The sequence below is a fragment of the Carcharodon carcharias genome, chromosome 5 (assembly GCF_017639515.1).
Source record: "Carcharodon carcharias isolate sCarCar2 chromosome 5, sCarCar2.pri, whole genome shotgun sequence".
NCBI classification, from domain to species: Eukaryota; Metazoa; Chordata; class Chondrichthyes; order Lamniformes; family Lamnidae; genus Carcharodon; species Carcharodon carcharias.
This window is the reverse complement of record NC_054471.1, coordinates 198,519,325-198,544,053: the sequence shown is the minus strand read 5'-3', so window position 1 is coordinate 198,544,053 and position 24,729 is coordinate 198,519,325. Positions and strand designations below refer to the sequence as shown.

At 40.5% G+C, this 24,729-nt stretch overlaps 1 protein-coding gene and 1 long non-coding RNA gene across 2 annotated transcripts in view; both read right to left on the bottom strand.

The window, feature by feature from the left end:
- Positions 1-2,251: 2,251 nt before the first annotated feature.
- The window catches only part of trim54 (tripartite motif containing 54), a 91,201-nt gene continuing 68,723 nt past the window's right edge, over positions 2,252-24,729 (bottom strand). The window contains exons 7-9 of the mRNA XM_041188555.1: positions 23,378-23,502; positions 19,173-19,259; positions 2,252-3,462 (exon numbers count right to left, since the gene is read on the bottom strand). Coding sequence (XP_041044489.1) covers positions 3,452-3,462; positions 19,173-19,259; positions 23,378-23,502 — 223 coding nt within the window. The 3' untranslated portion in view covers positions 2,252-3,451. The remainder of the gene's footprint in view (positions 3,463-19,172; positions 19,260-23,377; positions 23,503-24,729) is intronic.
- On the bottom strand, positions 16,638-18,230 carry LOC121278284. Its single transcript, XR_005943090.1, has 2 exons — positions 17,880-18,230; positions 16,638-17,598 (listed from the first exon to the last, which is right to left on the bottom strand). It is a non-coding gene; the product is annotated as an uncharacterized LOC121278284 (long non-coding RNA).

Here is a 24,729-nt window from a genome sequence, read left to right as displayed (position 1 = left end):
AGAATTGGCTAATTAGATAAGGACAGCATTACGTGTTTTATGATGCAAGCTAACAGATATATTTTGATGCAGGCCTTTTGGGATAAATCTTTAGCATTGTCTTCATACGATATGAAATACTGTCAATCATGTAAAAGGCCTATTTCTTAGAAAAAATTCTAACGCAAAGGGCAGGAGATTTGTGAAATATTTTAAGATGTAGGAAAAGTAAACCATGGGTAACTCTGGGAGTCTGCTGTGGAGTGAGCAGGAACAGATAATCCAGATCACTTTTCCCCATATTCCACCTAATTTAGTTCCACATTCTGTTCCCTGCCCCATATCGTTAAGACTATTTTTTTAAGCACCTGTTTAATTGTCTTTAAAGTATCCACATCGACTCTGCTTCAACCACATTTTGTGGCAGAGAAATCCCATTCTAACCATGCTCAGTATAAGACATAGTTTCCAATCTCCTCTGTTACTATCTGGCTGACGTGTCATTAGACATCCCTTATAATAACTCTTCATAATCTTGAATTGCTCTGCTGGTTACCCCCTCAACAACAGCAGCAGCTAATGTTTGCACAGTGCCTTTAACACAGTAAAGCACACCCAAGTGCTTCACAAGACATTATCAAACAAAAGTTTGACAACTAGGATGAAAGGTGCTGCTCAACTGGGAGCCAGTGTAAGTCAATGAGTCATATTAGGAAGACCAACATCATTGTCTTTAGAGATAAAAATTAAAAAACTGCGGATGCTGGAAATCCAAAACAAAAAAGTGAGTGGAAGTTGTTAAAAGTTAGGACAGACAGCAGACATGAGCTTAAGTTTATAGAGGGTAGAAGATGGGAGGCCAGCTAGGAATGGATTGAAATAGTCAAATCTAGGGCTATTAAAGGCACTGATAAGGTTCTTAGCAACAGTTGAGCTGAGGCTGGTATGGAGTCAGGTGATGTTATGGTGATTTTAGTGACAGCACAGTTATGTGGTCAGAAACCCATCTCAGGGTCAAATATGACACCAAGGTTGGAAACAGTCAGGTTCAGCCTCAGACAGTTGCTGAGGAGAGGGATGGTGTTGGTGGCTAAGGATTAGAGTTCGTGGCAAGGTCTAAAGACAATGACAAAACAAAAAATAAAAAATACCTGGAAAAACTCAGCAGGTCTGGCAGCATCGGCGGAGAGGGGCACAGTTGACGTTTCGAATCCTCATGACTCATGGGGTCATACGGACTCGAAAAGTCAACTGTGTTCCTCTCCGCCGAAGCTGCCAGACCTGCTGAGTTTTTCCAGGTGTTTTTTATTTTTTGTTTTGGATTTCCAGCATCCGAAGTTTTTTAATTTTTATCTCTAAAGACAATGACGTTGGTCTTCCCAATATGTAACTGGAGGAAATTTCTGCTCATTCAGTCTGCCAATTTTGAGGAAATTGAAGTGTGGAGAGAGCTGCTAAGTAGAGCTGGATGTCATCACTGTTAATGTGGAACCTGATGTGTTTTCAGGTGATACAAGGGCAGAATGTAGCTGTGGTGGTGAAAAGCTCAAACAGCCCAATTCTCTCTTCAGAACTTTTACCCTTCTAGCATCTTTTCTGATGAATATCTTAACGCCTGCGTTTTATAGACCAAAAACTCAATTCCTCCAAGATCACTTATTGTGACAAAGAAAATATCAGTGTGAAACAACCGGGGTCATCTAGAGTGGGCTAAACTGCAATAAATTATGATACAAAGACTTAAGAGCCAACTTGCGCCCATTAATGCTGTGAATATGATGTGTGACTAAGTGTAACTGTTACAAATTATACAATATCGGAACAGCATTGAATTTTAGATGCAGCTGACACCGAAGTGTTTGATCCAAAGCTTAACTTTTCTTTCACACTGTTATTGTTTGATGTTTTTATTTCCAGCATGTTGCTTTTAGCTTCTACTTCAGAATTATGTATGAGGTTAAGTGATTATCCAAAATCTACGAAAAATGGTTTGAAGAAAATAGCAGGTTATGTAAAACTCCATAATAAATGACGGGATATTCTGTTCATATAAAAAATATCTGTTAGAGTTGCAAAATATGTTGAATGATATCTTGTGCGTCATACAAAAAGCGGCATTACAATGTCAACTTACATTTTTGAACATAAATTTAGATATATTTTAGTATACAACTTGCACTGAAGGCAAATCATAAATTTGAGTCATTATTAATCAATTATTAAATTAAGTTTTGAAATAATGACATGAATAAAATTAAGTAAAACTTATACGTAGGATTCAAAGTTTTTAATCAGCAGTTATCATTACATATCTGCCTCTTGCTTCTATGGATTTCATTCCATAATCAATTCACTAAAACATGTATAAAATTTGAAAATGAAATATGATTCAAACATTTCTTTTAAACAAACATTTTCAGAAATCAACAATGTTTAATTATGAGAAATAATTACATTTTAACATTTATGTAACAAACAGTAAAAGCAAAACTGACTTCATTTGCAGGTCAGTGATGAATTAAAGTGACAAACCCTGAACTACATGGTGTGCACTCACTGAAACGGCTGTAATCAGTGATCCAGACTGTGTTGAAGCTGCTGTTTACTCTGATTTAGTATGCAAGGTTTCAATTGTTGCTTTGTCAGTCATTTGGCCAATATTTACAAAAGGTTCCTTAATTCAAAATCATTTCATTAAAGGACCAACATAATAATGTCAACCAGAATTACAGCTTTTACTGTACTCCATCCTCATTCCAAAATCATTCATTAAACAGCATAAAGGCAACATCAGTGGGCAGTAATACGTTGGATTCAAAAAATCCTCCTACCAGATGAACTGTTCTCTCTTTCTCTCTCTCTCTCATGAACTTCATCTATCCCCATCTTTCTATCATGCCTTTTAGTACATCATCTATTGTTCCAAACTATTACTGGAACCTGTATGACTCTTCACCAAAGTGGGATAGAGCTCAATTATCCCACTGTACATTGTACTTTATTTTACATGTGCCATGTCTCGAATAAAATTATAACAAACTAATTAAACAAATTATTATAATGGGGAAATAATAGCACTCAGCTGTCTGAAAATTCTAAACTAACTGATCCATGCAAAATATCACAATAATCCCATAAAGGTTTTTTTTCAAACAATGCATCAGTCGTCTTTTCAGTTAAGAAGGCCTATTATTGCAATAGTGTCACATCAACATTATCCTAGGGTTTACATTTAATTGCGTAAGTGAAAATGTACAAAAAGTATTTGGTCTAATTGAGAAGCTATAACACTGTGTTAATTTCTTCACACAGCAATGATCAGCAAATAGAAAAGCGAATAAGTGATCCATACTGCAAGCTTGTATAAATGGCAGCAATCTTCATCTCATAATTAAACAATAAATCAATTGTGAATGAATCATTTCCATAGGCTGTGTCATTAGTACTGTCCCTCTTTTTCCTTCTTGTGACTTCAGTATTGACCTGTGGGAAAGAATAGAACATTACATATCTATTATCTGTACTTGTGGTTAGAGGTTCAGTGCTATACATGTACCAAATAATAAAACAATAAAGCTGTGCGTAGAATTCCTTATGCAAAAGCTCATTGTAGATAGAGATTTTATGATGATTGTCCCAGTAAAAAATAGAGAGAATATGAAACTATAACTAATTAGATACAGTTGAAATAATTGATCCCAGGGTTTTATTGAGGATTATAACATGCAAAAAAGCATTTGAAAAGTTAGTTCTTTATTGAATGACTCAAGAATGATATTTGAATCTGAACTTGAGATATACATTCCTACTTCACTGTTTGCATGAAACAGCTGCATTACTCTCTTAAATTTGGCCTATAATATATATTAGAATCAGATAAAGCAACAACTTTATGGTTAAGATGCTACTGATTCAAAGATGAATTCCTAAGAGGATCTGTGGCTTTTCAACACCAAATCAGTATGACATGAGCAGAGGGATAACTGCAGCTGTAGGGCTCAGACTTTGACACTTTAGATGGCATAATAAGCACTTTGCCCAAGTACAGGTCATATATCCAGAAACTCTCAGCAGCTATCCAAAATGACGATGCAGTATTGTGAGACACAAAGTTTCTCTTCTGCACAATTCATTAAAATACTGTGGGATCAGAGTCCTCTGCAACTGGGCTGTATAAAACATGATGGAAGAACCCCAAACCCTTACAGACACAAGTACAGTGAACGGAAGCCCAGCCTCAAAACAAAACACACCGAGGCAGGGCTACATTGTGGGGCGGGGGTTAATCTCAGGCATTCCAACATCACAACAGAATGGATGCTATTAAAAAGACTGGAATTTAAGACATCGTCACAGCAGTGAACACAGGATGACTATCGTCATGTAATTGAATTAAGAAATGAAGGAGGCCATTATCACAACCAAATGGCCCCAGACAACATCCATTCACTCCTGTCACGGAACGAGAGCAACCTTTCACATAAAGATCAGCTTTGGAGCCAGGGATACCTCACCTTGGTGGGATTCATTATTTTCAGTTGCGGAAACAACATTAGCACTGAGTAGATCTGCCTGGAACAGACTTGAAGGATCAAAGAGGCACTTACCATCCAGCAGGATGGGCTCAGCAAGTGTGCTCATGATATTTCGATAAGGTTCATCATAAAAAGGACAAGAGCGGTCCTGCAGTCAAGAGGAAGGATCAGGAAGGGTCAACCTGGCTCACAGACCTACAGTTCTCACTGGAAGGACCAACCTTGTGGAGGATTGTAAATTATCAGCCAAATCCAAGGGGTATTGGGGCTGAGGTTAGAATAACTTAAGGGTAATGGCCAAATCCAGGGGGCCGGGGTCTGAACTAAGTACAGCTGGGGTAGAAACATGGGGTTTTGCCTGTGGTTTTTTTCCAGTAAATGTTTTTCATAATAAGTCATGGTGACTTTGTGTGTCATGGTTGGGAGGTCGAATCATGGAGGGATTTAAATCGGATGAACCAAGCGAGTTGTTATGTCGTTTAAACCAGCTCAGAGTTTTGTATTAGGGCATTAGGACATTTATTTCTAATAAACAGTAAGCTTGTAGTTGAGCCGAACCCTGTGTCTGAGCCATTTTGTTCTCTATAAAATCCTAAAGTCCAAGAACCATTGTAGCAGGGGACCAGGAATGGAAACTGCTTACAATACTCAGCCTCCAAAAGTGTGTGTGTGTGTGTTGATTAGCTAATGAATAGACAATTAACTGTTGATCACCAACTAGGACCAGAGATAGCCCACGCATGAGGTTTGAAAGAGTAGGCAGTTAAGATACTGGGCTGCTAAGGGAGATGTTTTATGTTCAAGTTTAGGTTTTTGGAAGGAAAGAAGAGGAAAAATGTGAGGGAATAATGAAGACCTGTGCTTACGTCCTGTCCTAACAGATTCCCTACACATCAAAAGTACCTCATGGCCAATAAATTCCTTTGAAGTGTGGACACACCTATGTAGCCATTTTGTGAACACCATTGAGACAAATTAAGAATTATGGTCTGTTTATGGCCAGGTTCGGTCAGTGAGTGTAGAAGTAAAGAGTAGCAGGACATTTCCTCTTGAGGGGTGAGGAGAGGGAGCGAGTCCACCTGGCTAAGCATTGCCGCTTGTCAGCATCTTCACCCATGGCCGCCAAGGAGAAACACGATATCTGAATAAGCCTGAATTCCATGTCAAAGAACAACGAAGAGAAATTAGGGTCAGCGGAAAAGAGAAGAAAATTATTAATAAAAATATTCTAAGCCACTTTGATACCAAAGGTTTATGATTCCGCTCCAAGAGAAAGGAGCCAAATTTAATAGTTAAGTGCCAGATGTCAGTTCATAAATGCTGATCTACTATAAAAGTGTTGATAAAGGAATTTATGCTACTTTCTGAATCCCGTTTAGGAGAGAAATGTGGGAAGTGGAAATGTCAGTCTGATTCACTTCAGGAAAGTGGGACTGTGTCACAAGCCAACTAATAGTTGATCTGATATTGTTTAATGTTTAATCTATTGCAAGCGTGGGTGATTCCTCAATTTAGGCAGACATGCATATAATTACAAAAGTTTAAATACTGGAAATAACGAAGAATTTTTGTTTTTATTGTCATTGGATAATACCTATTTTCAGTTGCAATTAAGGGTTTATCACTAGTTATAAATCTGTTCTCAGCTTGAAAACTGGGTTCTCATAACAGGACATACTAGAATCAAATAAAATGCCATAAATTGTTGTGACAAAATCACATTGGAAGAATCCAACAACATAAGCTGCGACTATTAAGGTGACCAAACACCTTACAGTGCTGTAAATTTCGTAACAATGTCGTGCTGATTATGTACAGCACAATTAAGCAAATAAGCAACTGACCCAATGGCTCATCAGAAAGATTGTGGATTATACAGAACGAGTTTCTTCAAGCCTGAAAACTCACACGATCCTCCCTCAGGAACAAACACAACACACTGGGTGCTGGTACTTTATACTGGCCGTCACAGAGGGGAACATGGTGGCTGGGCCCGCTTAATCATGGGAAAGACCCTGCATCAGTCTCCCGGCAGCAGCAAAACCTCCCCCAGTTAAATTGGAGTGAAGAAGGGGCTGAGGCAGGATTTTCGGCTGATGACAGTAGAATGGCAATTAGACTCACTAACGGGCCTTGACACCCATTATCCCTGAACCCATTGCGATGAAATGGTGGCTCAGAGATTAAAACAATGGGTGATGGCTGCTTGGGGCCCTCCGAAGGCCTCTTCAGGGTTTGCCAGTGGCCTCTCGGGGTGGGGTGTGTCCCTCGTAGTTGGGTACTCCATGTCTGACCAAGGGACCCAGCATCGGGAAGGGGGTGCCTGCTAAAAGCCACCACCCCTGGCCTTGCTTCTGGCTCCCCTGCCCTGCCTCTCGCGCAATCCTATCCCACCTTCACTCACCCTTGACCTGATGTCCCGCAGTGATCCTGGGCCTCTGGTGGGTGAATTGCTGCCAGCTGGCACTGCCCTTGGTGGTGCTGTCAGCAACTGGAGCTGCTTGTAGCTCCTGGTGGGCAGGACCTTCACCAGCAGGGAGCTCAGACACAACAATGACCACTTAAAAATGCCACCCCACGAAACTGATGGGGGTTCCCTGCCAGTTCTCTGACCAGTGGGCAACGCGCCCAATGGCCTGACAGAATCCTGGCCGGTATGTTGGAGTAATCATCTTCTTAATCTCAGTCCATTTCAGCTCAAATTCATCACCACGTCCTTAAAACTGGCAAAAGCATAGCTGGTCTAGCTATCCACCCCTCACTGATGCCAATAATTAAACTGTAAACACACCAAAGCAAATTCAACTTGCAAGCTGTTTAGTGTCTTGATGCTTCAACCAAACGTTGGCTTTTCTAACATCAAGGCCTGAATATAACGCTCATCAGTTGGGCATATGCCCAATCCAACCAAGTGTAAAATGCCGCGCAATAATGTCGGGCAAGCGACCCGATGTCATCACGCACTCACACAATATTTCAGTCAGTGGATGTGTGTAACACGCCTATCGACAAGTAAAAGGCCTATGAAGGCCATTAAAGATTTAAATTAAATGCTATTTTTCGCTGCCCATCCAACCTTACGGTTGGTGGGCAGGCGAAAAGGCCAAGCGGCCTTTGCACTTTTTAGGAAACCTCATCCACGGGCGGGATGAGGTTTCCAACAGCAATTTAAAAATAAAATAAAAATGTTAACATTTCATTAAAAAAATGTCCCTGCTCATGTGACAGCATCACATGAAGAGACATGTCTTATAACATTTTAAAAATCTTTATTTTTAATATTTCAAAATTTTCGGGTCCCTGAGCAGCAACTGTACCTCAGGGAGCTTTTTCTGCGCCCACCTGTACACATGCAGGTCTTAGTTGGCCGGCCAGCATGAACTCTCAGTCCAGCCCCAATCGTGGGTGGCAGTCGGCTTCCTGACCACCTCCACCTGACCCAGCCCACCCGACAAGGGCAAAATCCTCCCCCCAGAATCAATTCATACTTAACACATGGGCTAACATCCAACATGCTTGGCCTTAGTTTTTCTCCTCTTGCACAATAATCCTTTCTCAAACAGTCAACTGTGTATCCACAAGCTGTTTTGGAGAACAAAGACGGGGCTACTGTTTGGTTGGTATAAAAAAGGTACAAGATTAAATATTTTGCATTAGACTTGCCACGATAGGTTGCACCGACAGTTATCTGCTTTTATTATTACAAGTAATAAAGAGAATCGACAAATAATTGAGTCCGAGAATCTAAATCAGGAGTAAAGAGTATGTATCCAAACAGCTAAGATAACACAGCAAAATGTATACTTATAAGTTGCTTTTACTAATGTAACATATTGAGCTGGAATTTGCTAAACAATAACTGGATGAATGATGCGCATCCTTGTTAACATGCAAATCATTCAGCAATTTGTGGTGATGAAGAGATACCCCATGAATTACGATTGCCACAAGTTGCCGGACAATCTGCTGTTAGCTTGGGAAAAAAGGTATGTGCTTTACCTCCCTGTGAGTTTCATGAAGTTGCTGCATTCATATAGTCATTGGCCAATAAACTGTAATATTCATGCCACATCAGTGCCAGGCAATCATCACCACACTGGATAAAAACATTCACTGCTATTCCAGTTTTTCACCAAGATCACAGAGACCATTACTCTTGCTGAGCTGTTAGCAATTTGCATTTCCAGCAACTTATAGAGCAAAATATTTTTGAACTAAGGGGTACAGGAAAATGTCTTAATGGGCACTCCATTTTACCTGCCCCGGCAAATTCCAAACATTTATATTTCTTGAATAGTTAGGAAGGACTTGAAGAGCATAAAATGGCAAAATTATGATTCATATTAGTGACCAGAGGCAAAATGTACCCTACAGTCTTTTTCTTGTCCTCTGAAAGGCAAGGATTTGAGGATGTAACCAACAGGGTAGATAAAGAGGAGCCAGCAGAAGTAGGACATTTGGATTTTTAAAAGAATTCAATAAGGTGCCACATGAAAGCATTAGAGAGAGTGCTCACCACCACCTTCTCAAAGGCAATTAGGGATGGGCAATAAATGCTGGCCTGGCCAGAGATGCCCACATCCCATGAACAAATAAATAATAAAAAGGTCATCCAGCCAGTCATGTCTATGCTAGCTCTCCATAGGAGCAATTTACCTACTGCCAATCCCCCACTTTCTCCCTTTGGCCTTGCACATTCTTCCCTTTCCAGATAACAATCCAATTCCCTCTTGAATTCCTCAATTGAACCTGCATCCACCACGCTCTCAGGCACTGCATGCCAGACTCTAAGCACTTGCTGCGTGAAAAAGCTTTTCCTGATGTTGCCATTGCTTCTTTTGCCAATTACTTTAAATCTGTGGCCTCTTGTTCCCAATCCTTTGACCAATGGGAACATTTTTTTCCCTATCTAATCTGAATACCTCTATCAAATCCCCTCTCAACCTTCTTTTCTCCAAGGAAAACAGCCCCAACATCTCCAATCCATCTACATAACAGAAGTTCCTCATCCCTGGGTCTATTCTCGTGAATCTTTCCTGCACCATATCTAATGCTTTCACACCTTTCCTAAAGTGTGGCACCCAGAACTGGATGCAATACTCCACTTGAGCTGAACCAGTGTTCTATACAAGTTTAACATAACTTCCTTGCTTTGATAATACAGTCCAAGGTGGGGAAGAGACCATTGTTCACCTCCTTGTAGATTGTGCCTTTGCGAAGAAGGTCTGGAGAGAGATGCAGTGGTTTCTGTCGAGGTTCATCCCGAACAGTTCTGTGACAGAGGACTCTGTGCTCTACAGGCTGTTCCCAGGGACGCACACTGAGACAAACATCAACTGCAGCTGGAGGGTCATCAACTCGGTGAAAGACGCTTTTTGGTCTGCCCGAAACTTGTTGGTTTTCCAGCGCAAAGAGTTGTCCCCGACCGAGTGTTGCAGACTGGCACATTCCAAGGTCCAGGACTACATGCTGAGGGACACAGTTAAGCTTGGGGCAGATTTATGAATAAAGTATATTTTTGCAAAAAAGAGAATATATTCTCTATTAATAAAGCCTAGGTTGCTGAATGCTTTACTAACCATTCTCTCAATCTGTCCTGTCACCTTCAATGATGTATGGGCATATACACCCAGGCCCTCTGTTCCTCCATCCCTTTTAGAATTGTACCCTTTATTTTATATTGTCTCTCTGTATTCTTCCTGCTACAATGAATCACTTCACACTTCTCTGCATTTAATTTCATCTGCCACTAACCCACCCATTCCATCAACCTGTCTATGTCCTTTTGACGTTTTACACTATCCTCCTTACAGTTCACAATGCTTCCAAGTTTTATATCACCTGCAAATTTTTAAATCGTACCCTGTACCCCAAGGTTGAGGTCATTGATATATATCAGGAAGAGCAAGAGTCCCAATACTGAGCCCTGGGGAACTCCACTACAAACCTTCCTCCAGTCCGAAAAACATCTGTTCCACTGCTCTCTGTTTCCTGTCAGTCATGTTTTGTTTTTGATTTCCAGCATCCGCAGTTTTTTGTTTTTAGCTAATTTTGTATCCATGTTGCAACTGTCCCTTTTATTTATGGGCTATGTTATGTGGCACAAAATCGAATTAGGGGGAGGCAGTGGCATAGTGGTAATGTCACTAGACTAATAATCAAGAAGCCCAGGCTAATACTTTGGGGACAAGGGTTCAAATGACAGCTGGTGGAATTTTAAATTCAATTAATAATTCTGGTATTGAAAGCTAGTCTCAGTAAGAGTGATCATGAAAGCATTGCTGATTATTGTAAAAACCCATCTGGTTCTCTAATGTCCTTTAGGGAAGGAGCTCTGCTATCCTTACCTGGTCTGGCCTACATGTGACTTCAGACCCACAGAAATGTGGTTGACTCTTAACTGCCCTCTGAAATGGTGCTGCAAGCCACTTGATTGAAGGGCAATTGGGGATGGGCAACAAATGCTGGCTTTGCCTGTGATGCCCACATCCCATGAAATAATGTATTTTTAAAAAAGCTGCATTTGCCTAAGTGACAATTAATTTTGTCCTGAATTATTATTTCTAGAAGCTTCCCCACCACTGAGGTTAAATTGACTGGTCTGTAATTGCTGTACTCATCTTTACACTCTTTTCTTGAACAAGGATGTAACATATGCAATTTTCCAGTCCTCTGGCATCACACTTGTGTCTGAGGAAGACTCAGAAATTGTGGCTAGTGCTTCCACAATTTCCACTCTCACTTCTCTCAGTATCCTTGGATGCATCTTACCCAGTCCTCGTGCCTTATCAACTCTAAGTGCAGCCAGCTTACCCAATAACTTCCTGATATCAATTTTAATTCCTGCAAGTGTTTCAATTACCTCCTCTTTCACCATGACCTGTGCAGCACCAAGTTCATAGGTAATGACAGATGTAAAGCATTCATTTATTACTTCAGCTATGCCCCCTGTCTCCATGTATAAATTCCCTTTTTGGTCCCTAATCAGTTCCACTCCTCTTTTGACCAACTTTTTACTATTTATATACCTTATTAAGGACATGGGTGAGATGGTAGAATGGTTCCCTCTTTTACCACTCTTGACTGACCGAAGACAGATGTGTTCTTAAAAAGACATAAAAATTGTTTTAACCCCCGAGTGCCATGACTGTTAAGGATAGACAAATGACAGACTTTCTCGTAAGGTTTTAAAATGGATAAACGTTCATTATTTAACACCTGAAATATATTCACAACTATTCACCCTACAATGCTCACACAGACATACACGCACGCACAGACACACACACACAGGCACACAGACACAGGCACACACACGTACAGACAGACACACACGCACACACACATATATATCAAAAGATTGGGATTACAAAAATGGTAGTATGCACTGAGGTCTTAAAAGTCCAAAAAAATCACGTCCCACTTGTTTCTCTCGTGATGAAGTTGTGAAACGTTGCAGGCCTGTGATTCCTTTTTTGGTCCACTGAAGGAATAGAGTCTGGAAGTTGATGAAGATAAATTCACAGTGATTTTTTTGCTTGTAGTAGTAGCATCTTTGGCTTCATTCCAGGTGAAGTGCGGTTGAAATCCTAGCGAAAACTTGGTTTGGCTCCTCAAACTGATAGGTAAAAACCATTCCAAATCCTCTACCTTCTGATAGATGTTAGGCAGGGTTCTGTTCTATTTGCTGAAATGGAACATTCTCTCTGTTTTGTTGCTCTAAAAATGTGTCTTATGAAACCTCCATTATCAGAAAACTGGTTTCTGTCCTGTGACCATAATATTTGTTTTACATTATCTTCATAAATGGTCTCTGATGACCTGGCCATTGGCACCCAATAGGATCTGAGTTTCACCCATTCACATACCATTGTGCTAGAATAGGTTTTTTTCATACTCATTCTTTGGAATTCCACTCTGAAGGTAAGAAGTCTGCAGGCCTACTGTGAGCTATTTTCTGCAATTATTTGGGTAAGGGCAGCCATAGGAGAGGTTTGTTGCACTTTAATGACTTTTCAGCGAGATGTTCCAAAAGTTCCTTTGCACTTTAATGTCTTATCTAGACACGCAGGTTAGCTCCAGGGCCATGTGTAGCTCTGTGTATATTGACAGGAAAGAAGAAAGTCACCTACCTCTCAACTTCATTTTGGCTTTTAAACATAAAGTGTCCATTCTCAAAAAATCCATGAATTTAGATTGTGTGAGTGTGACAGCCTATAGAAGGCTTTTGGATTATCTTTTATATTAGCTGCTAGTCTTTTATCTTTGCATCTTTTATATGTTTCTCACTACCCCTCTGATATTCAGCCTGGGTCTTGGTTGTATTGTCCTGACATCTTTCATAAGCACACTTTTTCTTCTTCATCCTAATATCTAGCTCTTTTGTCATCCATGGAGCTCTGGATTTATTTGCTCTGCCTTCCCACTTCATGGGAATGTACCTTATCTGTGCCCAAACTATTTCTTCTCTAAAGGCAGCCCATTGCTCAGTTACCATTTTGCCTGCCAACCTTTGATTCCAATTGATCTGCGCCAGATCCATTCTCACCCCTTTGAAGTTGGCTTTCCCTCAGTTAACTATTCTTACTCTGGGTTGTTCCTTGTCCTTTTCCAAAGCCATCCTAAACCTTATGGGCAGGATCTTTAGGTTGGTGATGGGGGCCGCTCACGGACACATAAAATGATGTTGGATGACATCGGGCGGAACTCCCGACACCACCCTGCGTCATTTCAATTTTCAGGTCGGTGGGGGCACAGCCGAATGAGCTGTGTGCCCGCCGACCTGTCAACGGCCTATTGAGGCCATTGACAAAGTCATTAACCTCACCAATCTAAGGGTTGGTGGTTAGGCCGGGAGCCCTGGCGGGCTTCAGAAAAAGCATCAAACCTCATCCACGGGAGGGATGAGGGTTCACGGGGGTTTTAAAAATTTTAATAACTGTATGATTTCAAGTGATGGACATGTCCCAACTCATGTGACAGTGTCACATGAGGGGACAGGTCAGGGAAATTTTGTTTTTGCACCTTTACCATTTTTAAATTTGGCATCAATTTCCCTGAGGCAGCACTTAGCCTCAGGGAGATGAGTGCTCTCTTTCGTGCGCATGCGCAAAAGAGCGCACTCTCGGCTGAGGGAATCCCACCCCCCCCCCCCCCGCCCCCGCCCACACAGGAAGCTCATAGCACTTCCTGGCGAACATCATGCTGGGTGGGCCTTAATTGGCCTACCCATGTAAAATGGCAGCACGCCCCCAATCGGAGGCGCCAATCGGAGGCGCGCCTGCCCTTGCCTGCTCCTGCACTGCCCCCCCCCACCCCACCCCAACAGGGGCGATAATTCTTCCCTATGATACAATGATCACTGTTGCCTAAATTTTCCCCTACTAACACTCTATCCACCTGGCTTACTTCATTCCCAAAAACCTGGTCTGGCAGCGTCTGTGGTCATTTTCAGGTTGGCAAACAGGCTGTAATTAATAAACTATATTAATGGCTTAGAGGAAGGGACAAACTGTAATGTATTCCAGTTTGCTGGCAATGCAAAGCTAGATGGGAAACTTTGAGGAGAACACAAGGAGTCTACAAAGGGAAATAGACAGGTTAAGTGAATGGGCAAGAAGGTGGCAAATGGAGTATAATATGGGGAAAAATTAGGTTTTTCACTTTGGTAGGAAGAATAGAGAATCACAATATCCTATAAATGGTGAGTAACTATTAAATGTTGGTGTTCAGAGGAATTTTGGTGTACATTAAGATGAGATTGAGATGGGGAGAAATTTCTTCACTTGGGGGGTTGTGAATCTTTGGGCTGTGAATATTCAGCCTTGAGTATATTCAAGGCAGTGATTGATTGATCCTTGGAAAACAAGGGAATCAAGGGAGTTGGGAATTGGACGGATTGGGGGAAGTTGGGGTTGAATATTAACCACGATCATGGGCGGGATTTTCTGCAATCGCCCTCCGCCCGGGATATTCCGGTCCCGCCGCAAGTCAATGGGCTTCTGGCTGGGGCGCCGCCTCTCCCACAACAGGGCTGGAAAATCCCAGCCCTTATTAAATGGCAGAGCAGGCTCAAGAGGCCATTTGGCCTACTCTTGCCTCAATTTCTTATGATGCTTCTGTGCACTAACCCCTGTTTTATTGCTGTCTTACAAAAAAGATTTTTTCCTTTACATTATAGGTTAACCCCACTCTGCTACCCACTGGAGATAAATGGTGAATTGAAGCCTGAATTGGAAGCGGTAAAATCAACTATGCTTTCATTCTCAATTGCCAAATCGGGTCCAGTTTGTCTCATAAAGCATTGTTGTGCAATTCCATTAAAAACAGAATTGCTAACATCCATCCACACATTTCTGTGGCCATAACTCTGCTGTCAATTGCTGGAACCAAGATAACAATGCTGTTATAAATGAACAAGGAACACAATCCCTGGTGGTCTGACAGGAGCAGTTTTTCTTGCTGCTTTTTTTGCAGGAAAACTGAATGAAAAGAGACAGTGGCTACCTGTGTCTGATCCTGAAATGGTTGTGTATTGTACACCCAACTACAAACAACATCCAGAAAAGGATATAATCATATCCCTGATCTGGAGAAAAGAATCAATTTTCAGATTCAACTTCAGGATAATTAAATATTACAGGGAATGAAGCCAAGCAAATTAGCATGTGCAATTCCTGCCCTCCTGCTATATGTATTCACTCTCTTCCACTTGAATGGTAGGAAAGCCTGGGCTATGGATGAATTATTGCTGTTGCTGGTAACACCTCATAATTTGTTAATCAAGGTGAGACAATTTTGTTCAAAGTCTTACAGGGTTGGAAGTTTTCAGGTGTGGTATCCAGTAAAGGGTTAACCTAACAAGAATGTGTCAGAAAACAGCTAATGCAGAGAGCTGGGTATGACCAGGGATTGGTGATCACATTCTTGAATGATAGTAAGCTTACTGGAAACTATTCAACCACGAGTCGTGGTGTTTGCTCTAATACTGAACGACAACGCAACAGAATTGATCACGTTTGGAGCCAGAGGTGTCCTCACCATGAGGTGGGGCCCTTTGTGTCCTGTTGTGAAGAACAACACAAGAGATGATTTAATCAACCAGCAGGATGGGCCCGAGGGATGAGTTAATCAACAATGCAATGCCACTGATAAGCCGAATTCCAGCGGCTATGGTCACACACGAAGAAAGGAGGATAAAAGGAAGACTGAAGACTGAGCGAGGCAGGAGGACCTGGGACCAACACTCTAGAAGCAGACCCAAAGTTGGACTTTGTGAGCAAGTACCACACCAGCCGGCTTGATCAACCTGAGGACAGATGGGTAATATCACACACATGAGAGAGTATTTGGTTAATGTAATTGGGATATTTAGTGATGAAGCTACCTTTACCAAAATAAAGCAGTGATGGTTTAAGTGGAAACTTGTGCGTCCTGGTTGTTACTCGATACCACTGGCAAGCGTGTAGGACATGCTAGACACAGGTCACCAGAGGTTGAAGTCCCAGTTTGAAATTAGACAGTCTCCAATTCTGGTGCCACAATTGGCCTCAACACCAGAGGTTAAGGAGGAAACGAAAAAAGAATCAGCCAGTATTCTCACTCCTGATTACCAGCTCAAAATGTGTGTCAGGCAACGAATGGAGGATCAGAGGCCCAAGCTTATCTCCATGGCGACAGAGATTAGAAAAACAAACACTTCCAGTTCACCAACATTATCAGGGAAAATACACACACCTACGTCACAGCTGAAGCTCCAGGAATCCTGCATCCTGCTTCAACTGGACCATTCAAGAAATGCATATATTTTTAAAATAGTCATTTAATTTCACATTGTTTACAGAGTAGGTTGAGATGCTCTGTGACCTGTTGAGGGTATTACATGAGTGTGAGTTTTTCTCACACGCTATTGAAAAGATGCTGGTGTAACATTTACTTTGAGACAAGAAGTGCCATTACATGAACATTGCTTCATTGTCAGAGGCACTAGATGAAAGCAGCATTAGTCTGGACTGAGCATTCAAGAAACCATTTTCTTCCAGGAGAAGCAGCAATGCTGAAAGGTCCCAGCTTGTTTCAAAGGTTGGTTTGAAGGATGAAAAGAGCACACATGAAACAAAATTGAAAGGGATAAGCACCTTTATTGTAATAAATAGAAAATATTAGAACAACTATTATTCTGTAAATGTTTAATGGTAGTTAACCTTCATTACAATCAGATGCTTCATTCAAAATAAACAAGCAACATGTACAAAAGCATCACTTATAGTTCAGCCCAATCTTTGCCATAGCTTTCTCCAGATCAGCCATGATCATATTGAATGGCAGAGCAGGCTCAAAGGGCCAAATGGCCTACTCCTGCTCCTATGTTCCCGTGTTCCAGTGCAAAAAATATCCTATTGGATATATTTACACAGTTAAGCATTAATTCAGTTCTGTTTTCTCTTTTTCAGATGCAAGGAAGACTGGGTGCCTGGCTTTTCAATGGATCCATTTGTCTAAGGATGTGCCAGAAAAGAATGTGAATGAGGAGGCTGTCAACTACAAGTGAAGGGGGTATTGACCCCAGATAGTCACAGAGAAGGTCTTAGATGACACAGTGAATTCTGGCGCAGCTGATGAAAACTTACTGATTTTGTACCAGAGTTCTAAGCAGATTGAGTAGAATTAACCCCTCCCTTACCAATTGCTTGTTCCAGCATGTTATATAAGTGAAGCTCATACATGTGGATGTGAAGTTCCTAGATCACATATTAGCGTTATCTGATTCATGCTCCTCCAGAAGCTTCAAAGGTTGAGGAGAAGGGTACCAAAAGCTAACATCTGCTGCTTATTGCTGACACCCCGCTAGTCCAGAATCTTGCCTGAGTTTGTGGTAATTCTGGGTAAACTTTGTGGGAGAATCTGGCAACCTAGGCCAAGCCCTCCTGCCACTTGGTCACAGACTATAGTTTGAGACTATATGAGAATGCTGTTCAGTGACCACAGCAATAACTCCTCCTCACCAATTGTCCTCTTGCACCCATCATCGCCCATTGAAATGTTACACCTTCTCCAGTAGAATACAATGGAGCTGATCGATCACCTGCAAATACAAAGAGAGACAATTCATGAGCTATATTATGTAAAAATATACATACAATGCAACTAGAAACAGTTACGAATAGAATTTTGGGAGAGACTTAAAAAAGTAAATGAGGTGCAACTATAGACAACTGGACTAAGGATCTCCTATTTGTAAAGTATAAACCAAGTTTTTTATGGACATGCAATTTTTATTGATATGTTATGTTTATGCACAGTTTGTTTCCGCTACTTACTACACTGAAAGGTTGTATGAAAGGATAGACAACAATGTAAACTTACCAGACATTTGGGATTCCAGGGTAAATACTCTGTATCCTAGAATGATTTTGCCGAACTTTACATCCCTTTCCTTTGACCAAGTTAGACTTCAGCCGGTGGCGTAGTACCTCAGTGGTGTTCTTTCAATCCCTGGACTTGAACTCCAAGTTTCTTTTTGCTTCTGTGAGCCTTTCAGATCTTTCTTGACAATCCTTTGGTGGTTGCTATAGTTTAGCCATACTTTGAGGATGTAGACATTGTAAAAATAACACTATAATGTTTGCAAGATTCCTTGACAAGAATAAATAATGGCAGACTGATGTGTGGTCTCACAGCCTTCTTCTGGACTCCAGTTTGCTCAGTTACTGTGAACCACATCATTTGTACTGATCAAAATAAGTTTTCTTGTATATTTATATGTGATGATTGAATAACGGAAAATATCCTCTGGTTGGATATCTCAATTCAGTAATTATAGCAAATAAATGTGTTGATTTGTAAGAATGATAACCTTCGCACATAAATCAGGTAAAGGAGTTCATTAATGATGTCATTAAAATGCTTTAAGTTAACACAAAATGCTAAGTTGGGTCACCTCTAATTCAGTCTTCTAAAAAATTGACTTTACCCATTCCCAGCTTTGGGAAGTGATCTCAGTTTGTTCAATATTCAGCACAATACAGATCATAGAGACAAAAGGAACAAAATTGTTATGCTATATTCTCAACCAAAAAAACAGGATCTTGTACATTATGCATGTATTCAATGATGAAACAACAACTTGAAAGTACACTGGAAACCTTACTATGTGTATCAGTTGGTCTGAAAGATTTGTATAAGAGGACTACCTAGATAATACTGTTAGTGATTGAGATATTTGAAAATCCCATAGCCAAAGTTGCAAACAAATGGGCTTCAATACATTAGGACTCTTGACCTCTGAGGCCCATAATGGTCATAATTGCAGCATTCTTTTCTGGCAGGTTTTTTAAGCATCAGCAAATGCTAAGTTTAATAGTTTGAACTAAAATTCATCTATTGATCTTTCCCTTTCAGAAAACTGAAGAAACAAGGATTAATATTCAGCTAACTTAGTCTTTGATGTTACAATCTCACAAATTTTTCTTGGATGGTTACAACCAGAATTGGCTGAAATGAGTATCTCATTTTACATCAAGCTGAAGAAAACTGACTTTCGTCTGAAGCTCTGATTTCTGATGCATCATTGTAGCCCGAGGTCTGACGATCGGAAATGAGATGATGATAATGATGATGAAGCTAAAGGCGCAACTGCTTATACTTTTGATTGCTCACCATCAGTCATTTCTCCTTCCTCTTCAGCCACTCCACCTTCCTCTATCTCTTCTTCCTCTAACTCTTCCTCTTCTTCACCCTGGCACTCTGTACAATAAAAGTAAAGAGAACTCATTAGGAACCTCAGACCTGCTGTATCCAGATCATTAACATCAGCCTTCCCGATTAGCCAAGGGGAGTTAGTAATTCACTTGAGTCATGAGTCATTACCCCCTGCTAAAGTGCCCAATTTGTAATGTGTTGACAGACAGAAGCCAAACCAATCTGCCAGAAAATTAGGAAGCCCTAGTATAACATGCTAAAAAGTTTCATTCAAAAGTACACCTGTTTGAAATGCTTCCTGCAGTTACCCAAACCATGGTACAGCCACAGAAAATTCGGAAGATGTCTTTAACTTTGAGAACACTGATGAACTTTTAAGTTATGTCAGTAGTGTATTTAATGGGACCCAACCACATACAGCCTGCATATACTTCTACAAAAGCCCTATGCACAGCCACGACAGTGAGGGAAAATATCGGACAACCACCAAAAACAGCAGAGCAATCTCTGGAGGTGAGGGTTGAAGTGGCAGCCTAGTGGGGTCAACAGTGTGGAAGGTTCAATATTTGGCAGCAATCGAATTCTTTTAATGTGGGCTTGGGAGGGGAATTCCTGCACCATTATCCAGCCCTCTCTCACCCAGGCTCCATATTCAGCTAGGTATATATTTTATTAAATTTCCTTGTTGGTTTTAGCCCAACAGGACTGTTGCACGTAGGCCTGGCTTTCCTGAGTGAATTCAGTGCAGACTTAGTTGTGGGGGCCGTCAAGCCATTGAGTCTTTTATTTTCATATAGAGAGAGGGTTTAGCACAGATTTCAGGTAAAGGCACTGCCACTGAGCTTTTGGTCTTATATGGCAGATAGTGCACATACAATGAGTGTGTATTGCCCACCACATTGGAGTATTAGGAGACCATTTAACACTTGAAAAACCAGTGCTAAGTGGACAAATTTCTCAGCCAGAGTTAGGGTAAATGATGTTGCTTGGATTGGAGAAGTGTTGGAAGGGGCACAGCCCAGGGGTCAATGCTGGGACCACTTTTGATATATGATATTGAACCTGGGAAGAGAAAGGAAGAAAAAAGACTAGCATTTATTTAGCACCTTTCACAACCTCACTATCTTTCAAAGTGCCTCACAACCAATGAATTATAAGGAACCTGATCTCAATATTTGCTGATGACAAAATAGGAGGTTTGGCAAAGAGTGAGGAGGACTTGAAAAGAGTTCAGGGGAAATTAAATAGGATATCAGAATATATTTTCAGGTGAAATATGGAATTTAAAGTCGATAAGTGTGAGGTAACTTGTTTTTTGTGAAAAACAAGGAATGGGAATATACACATAATGCAGAAAGTGCAGATGTATAAAAAGATTAATAGGCTAAAATACATAATTCTCTGAAAGTGCAAATAGGCAAAGCCATAAAAAGCTCTTCAGAATTTTATACACAAGGCCACGGTTGGGATAAATATCTGGCATATTTGAAGATACAAAAGTGTGGGGAGAGATTAGGGTAGTAGGATTCATTTTTGATTGTCATAGTACTGGAGTCGAGTAGCTTTATCCCATATTGTGAACTTGTTTAGGTTTTCATCTCATTATCCTATTTGAAAGTCTATTCTGTGTAGCGATCATTCTTTGTTTGAAAAGTCTCCTCTACAAGAATTAAAGTTTCTAGCACTGTCAGGATTTAACTTGAGAGAGTGTTTCAAATGTACCTTTTCTGTGCTTTTTACTGTCTTATACACTGCTATTCTATAAATTGGAGGCCTCAGCAAAAAGCAGCCTCATTCCAATGGGTGCCTTTGATCCATGACAGATTTTTAAGATAAGATATGGATGTTGGAAGTCTGGATGCGTTGGAGTTTGCATAGGGTGGAGCTTGCGAGTTCAGAGAGGATAACATTGGAGAACTTGTGCTGGACATGTCAAAGACCTGGATAGAATTTGAGCAGTAGTTGCAGGTGCTTAGGAAGTTAGCTGGACAAAACTGTGGGAGATCTTGTGGTGAAGTGGTAATGTCCCTGCCTCTGAGCTAGAAGCTCTGGGTTCAAGTCCCACTCCAGGAACTGGTAGCCAAGGAAAGTGCATTCATAACGTGGCCAAACAGGTTAAGTGTCAACTTTCAAATCCTTCCAATATACGCCAATGGTAGGCGGTGAGAGGGATTCCTGGTCATCAATGGATTGCACACATCCATGTGATGGAAAGAAATTGTAGCCCCTACCATCACTATCCATAGCTCCAGGCTACAGCATACATATGAAAGTGTATGTTGCCGTTGGACTCTTTGTGGGATGGGGTGGGGTGGTATCAGTTGGCTGGATGTCTGGCCTGGATCAGGTGTGTTTGAAACTGGCATATGCAAGGTCCAACATTACTAAACAAATGTAGATCATTTTCAAATGTATTTAGGTTTGGCATCATTGATAAGATAAGACACCCATGTTGTTTGAGTGGCTAGTTTGTTAAGGAAAGAGAACCCGCATAACCCAAGCATCCTGCACTATCTGGTGGTCTTCAATCTTTATAATTGTGTGGAAATTAACATCAGAGATTGCATTACCAAGAATGTGCTGCATGGGACTGAAAGAAGTGGGTTTCTGAATAGTGTGCATTAATACCTGGTAGACAGCTTCCAGTTCTGTCATTGAGTATCATGTCACTTAATGTCTCAACACAACCTTTTGCTTCTGTAGTTATTTCTGACCATGCCGTTTAGCTTGTATGCAGTGGCTGTGACTCCTTGCCTTCTGAAGTGACAGGAGAATATCATGGGCACCCTCACATTTTCCAGTAAGAAAGTTACATCCATACATCTGAAATTCTCTCCCCAAAAAGGCTGTCTACGCTGGAACTATTGGAACTCTCAAGATTGAGATTGATAGATTTTTATTAAGGTCAGGGCATCAAGAGATAGGTAAATGAAATTGAGATAAAGGATGGCAGAATAGACTCAAGGGCCAAAATGACCTAATTTTGTTCCTATATTCCTACGTAGCCTTGCATTTAAATAAAGCTGTCCTTTTGTTTCCTATAACCCACAGAGAAGGCGGGAAATGTGGCCTGCCATCAACAGGCTGAGTGGATGATCTCAAACTGGTTTCACGACATTGTGAAACCGATTTTTGGCCTTCTTGTCATGTTGTCCGCTCACGCCACCGAATATGCCCAACGCCAGCGGTCACGGACAATTCCCTCCATGGTGTCTCCTCTGATAAATCTTTCTCTATAGGAAGGAAGCACCTTGCCTCTATTTGAAGCTTCCCCAATACCAGACTTGAGAACCAGGTTATGTTATGGGACTAATAATCCAGGAATCTGGGGTAATGATCTGATGAAATGAGTTAAAATTCTACTATGGCAATTGGGGAATTTAAATTAAATTTAATTAAGTAAATCTGGAATAAAAAACTTGTATCACTAATGGTGACAATGTAACAACCAAATTGTCGTAAAACCCATCTTGTTCACTAATGGGCTGTTGATTATAAACAATGGCCTGGCCATCCATGACTTTACATCCATATTTGCATATATACCCAGAAAAAAATATTGCCCACTAGATATCTAATGTCCCATTTTGCACTGTATGAGCACTTCTAGTAATGCAGTTCTGATGGGTGTTGGGTTCCTAAAGTCTGCCTATTTATAATTGCCGGGGCAAATTGTACAGCACTAGGGACAATGAAGAAACAAGAGCTCATGTATGGTTAAGCTGTCAAGTAACTTTTCTTGCTTCTGTTCCACTATGATATTCCTATCAATGGCTGCTGAAACCTCCCTTGGAAAAAATTCATGTGTACTCTTCACTTCAATGATAATACTTAGAATTTTCCCATTTGTTGATGCCAGTAGCTGAAGTAAAATTTGATTGCACAGTTGTGGAATGTGACTCAAGTTTTACATTAGTGATCTTTTAAATGCCTTAAAAAGCAAGAAGGAAATAGACTTGTTAAACTCACTTTTTTCTAATGTTCATTAATCATTTTGCAGGGAGTTGGAATTTTAATTCCAATATAAGCCTATTCAGATTTTCCAGCAGTCTGACACCACTTTTTATTCACCCCATGTTTTCAATAAAGTTAATGGAGAAAATTAACCATGGTCCCTAATTGTTCTAATAAACAAAAGAATAATGCACTAAAACAAAGTGTACCTGACTGAAAGTTTATCCTTTGCAGCGCCTGCTCGGCTCTTCCGAGATTGACCACAAAATGATCCATGTTTTCATACCCAGGCTCCGTTCGCTCCAACTGAGCTGCTTTTGAAGTATCAATAACTCTAAGAGTCAGGCAATAAAATATTATTACAGACTGGTTGACATGTACACTGAAATTTGAGAATCAACTGGAATAATAATTAAGGTGCACCTGTGATTAAACTGGAGCTAAGTAAAGGATTTCTCCATTTTGTTTAATGCAATGTCCGCCTAGAGATATCACGATCAGATTGAATTTGAAATGAGAGTCGCAATTAAAATGTTACAGACTTAAGAGAGCATTTCTCAATTATATTGTGATTACCATTTATAATTACTTCCATTTCCACATAATGTTAATTTGATATTGATGTCATTGGTGTTAGGAAAAGTAAGAAAACCTAACTTAAACTAATCTTTAAACATATATATTCTTATCTCTTATCTTTCCAAATCCAGCCACATTAGCACAATTGTGCAGATTTTTAGCAAGGAAATCTCTGCAGCCAAGTGGGAAACTGATTAGAATTTAGTACCATGAGACAGCACACTGGAGATACTTTCTTGGGGTAGGACATGCTCCTCAACAGAAAGTCTGAAAAGCTACCTTCTAACCAGGCCACCTTAGATGTGCAAAGTGCCTGGAGCCTGATCAAGCAGATGAATCTCAATCTTTGAACATCTCTTTATAGTTGTGAACTGACGTCTTTGTGAAATATATAACTAGAGGAAATATTCACACAGCACTGTTCTGGGATGGACAGATAGTTAATTCAAACTTCAATATTTATGACCTTAATTTTTGTTCTAATAAATGAATGCAGGTTTGGGCTGAGGGAAGATGCTCATTATGTCTGAATTTTCTCAATGTTCATTGCAATATTCTAAAAGGGGGTAGCATTTTTTTTCTTTCATCTATGTGTATTTTGCCAGTACTACATTTCCCTATTTACATTAATCTTTTAATTAGCTTCCATCTGAAAATGTGTTGGTGTGGAGAAATTTTGTTTGAAATGGTCAGTTGGGTTTAGTTTTAACTACAAAGGCCGTGAAAGCTATTTTAGGATCCCATTCAGTATCATAAGCTGCCTCTTCCCTCTCCAGGAGCAACTGGTTGCACCACTGAAAACTTTTGAATATATATTTCAATATGATTATACTGATATACTGTGTTTATTCCATCAGGTCACAGAAACAGTGTAAATCTATATTCCCATGGATGAATCCAAGGACAGTTGTTACTGTCTGAAGAAATAACATCTGCGTCCTATCTACATGGATCAATGCGTACTTCCTGTCTGAGAAACAAT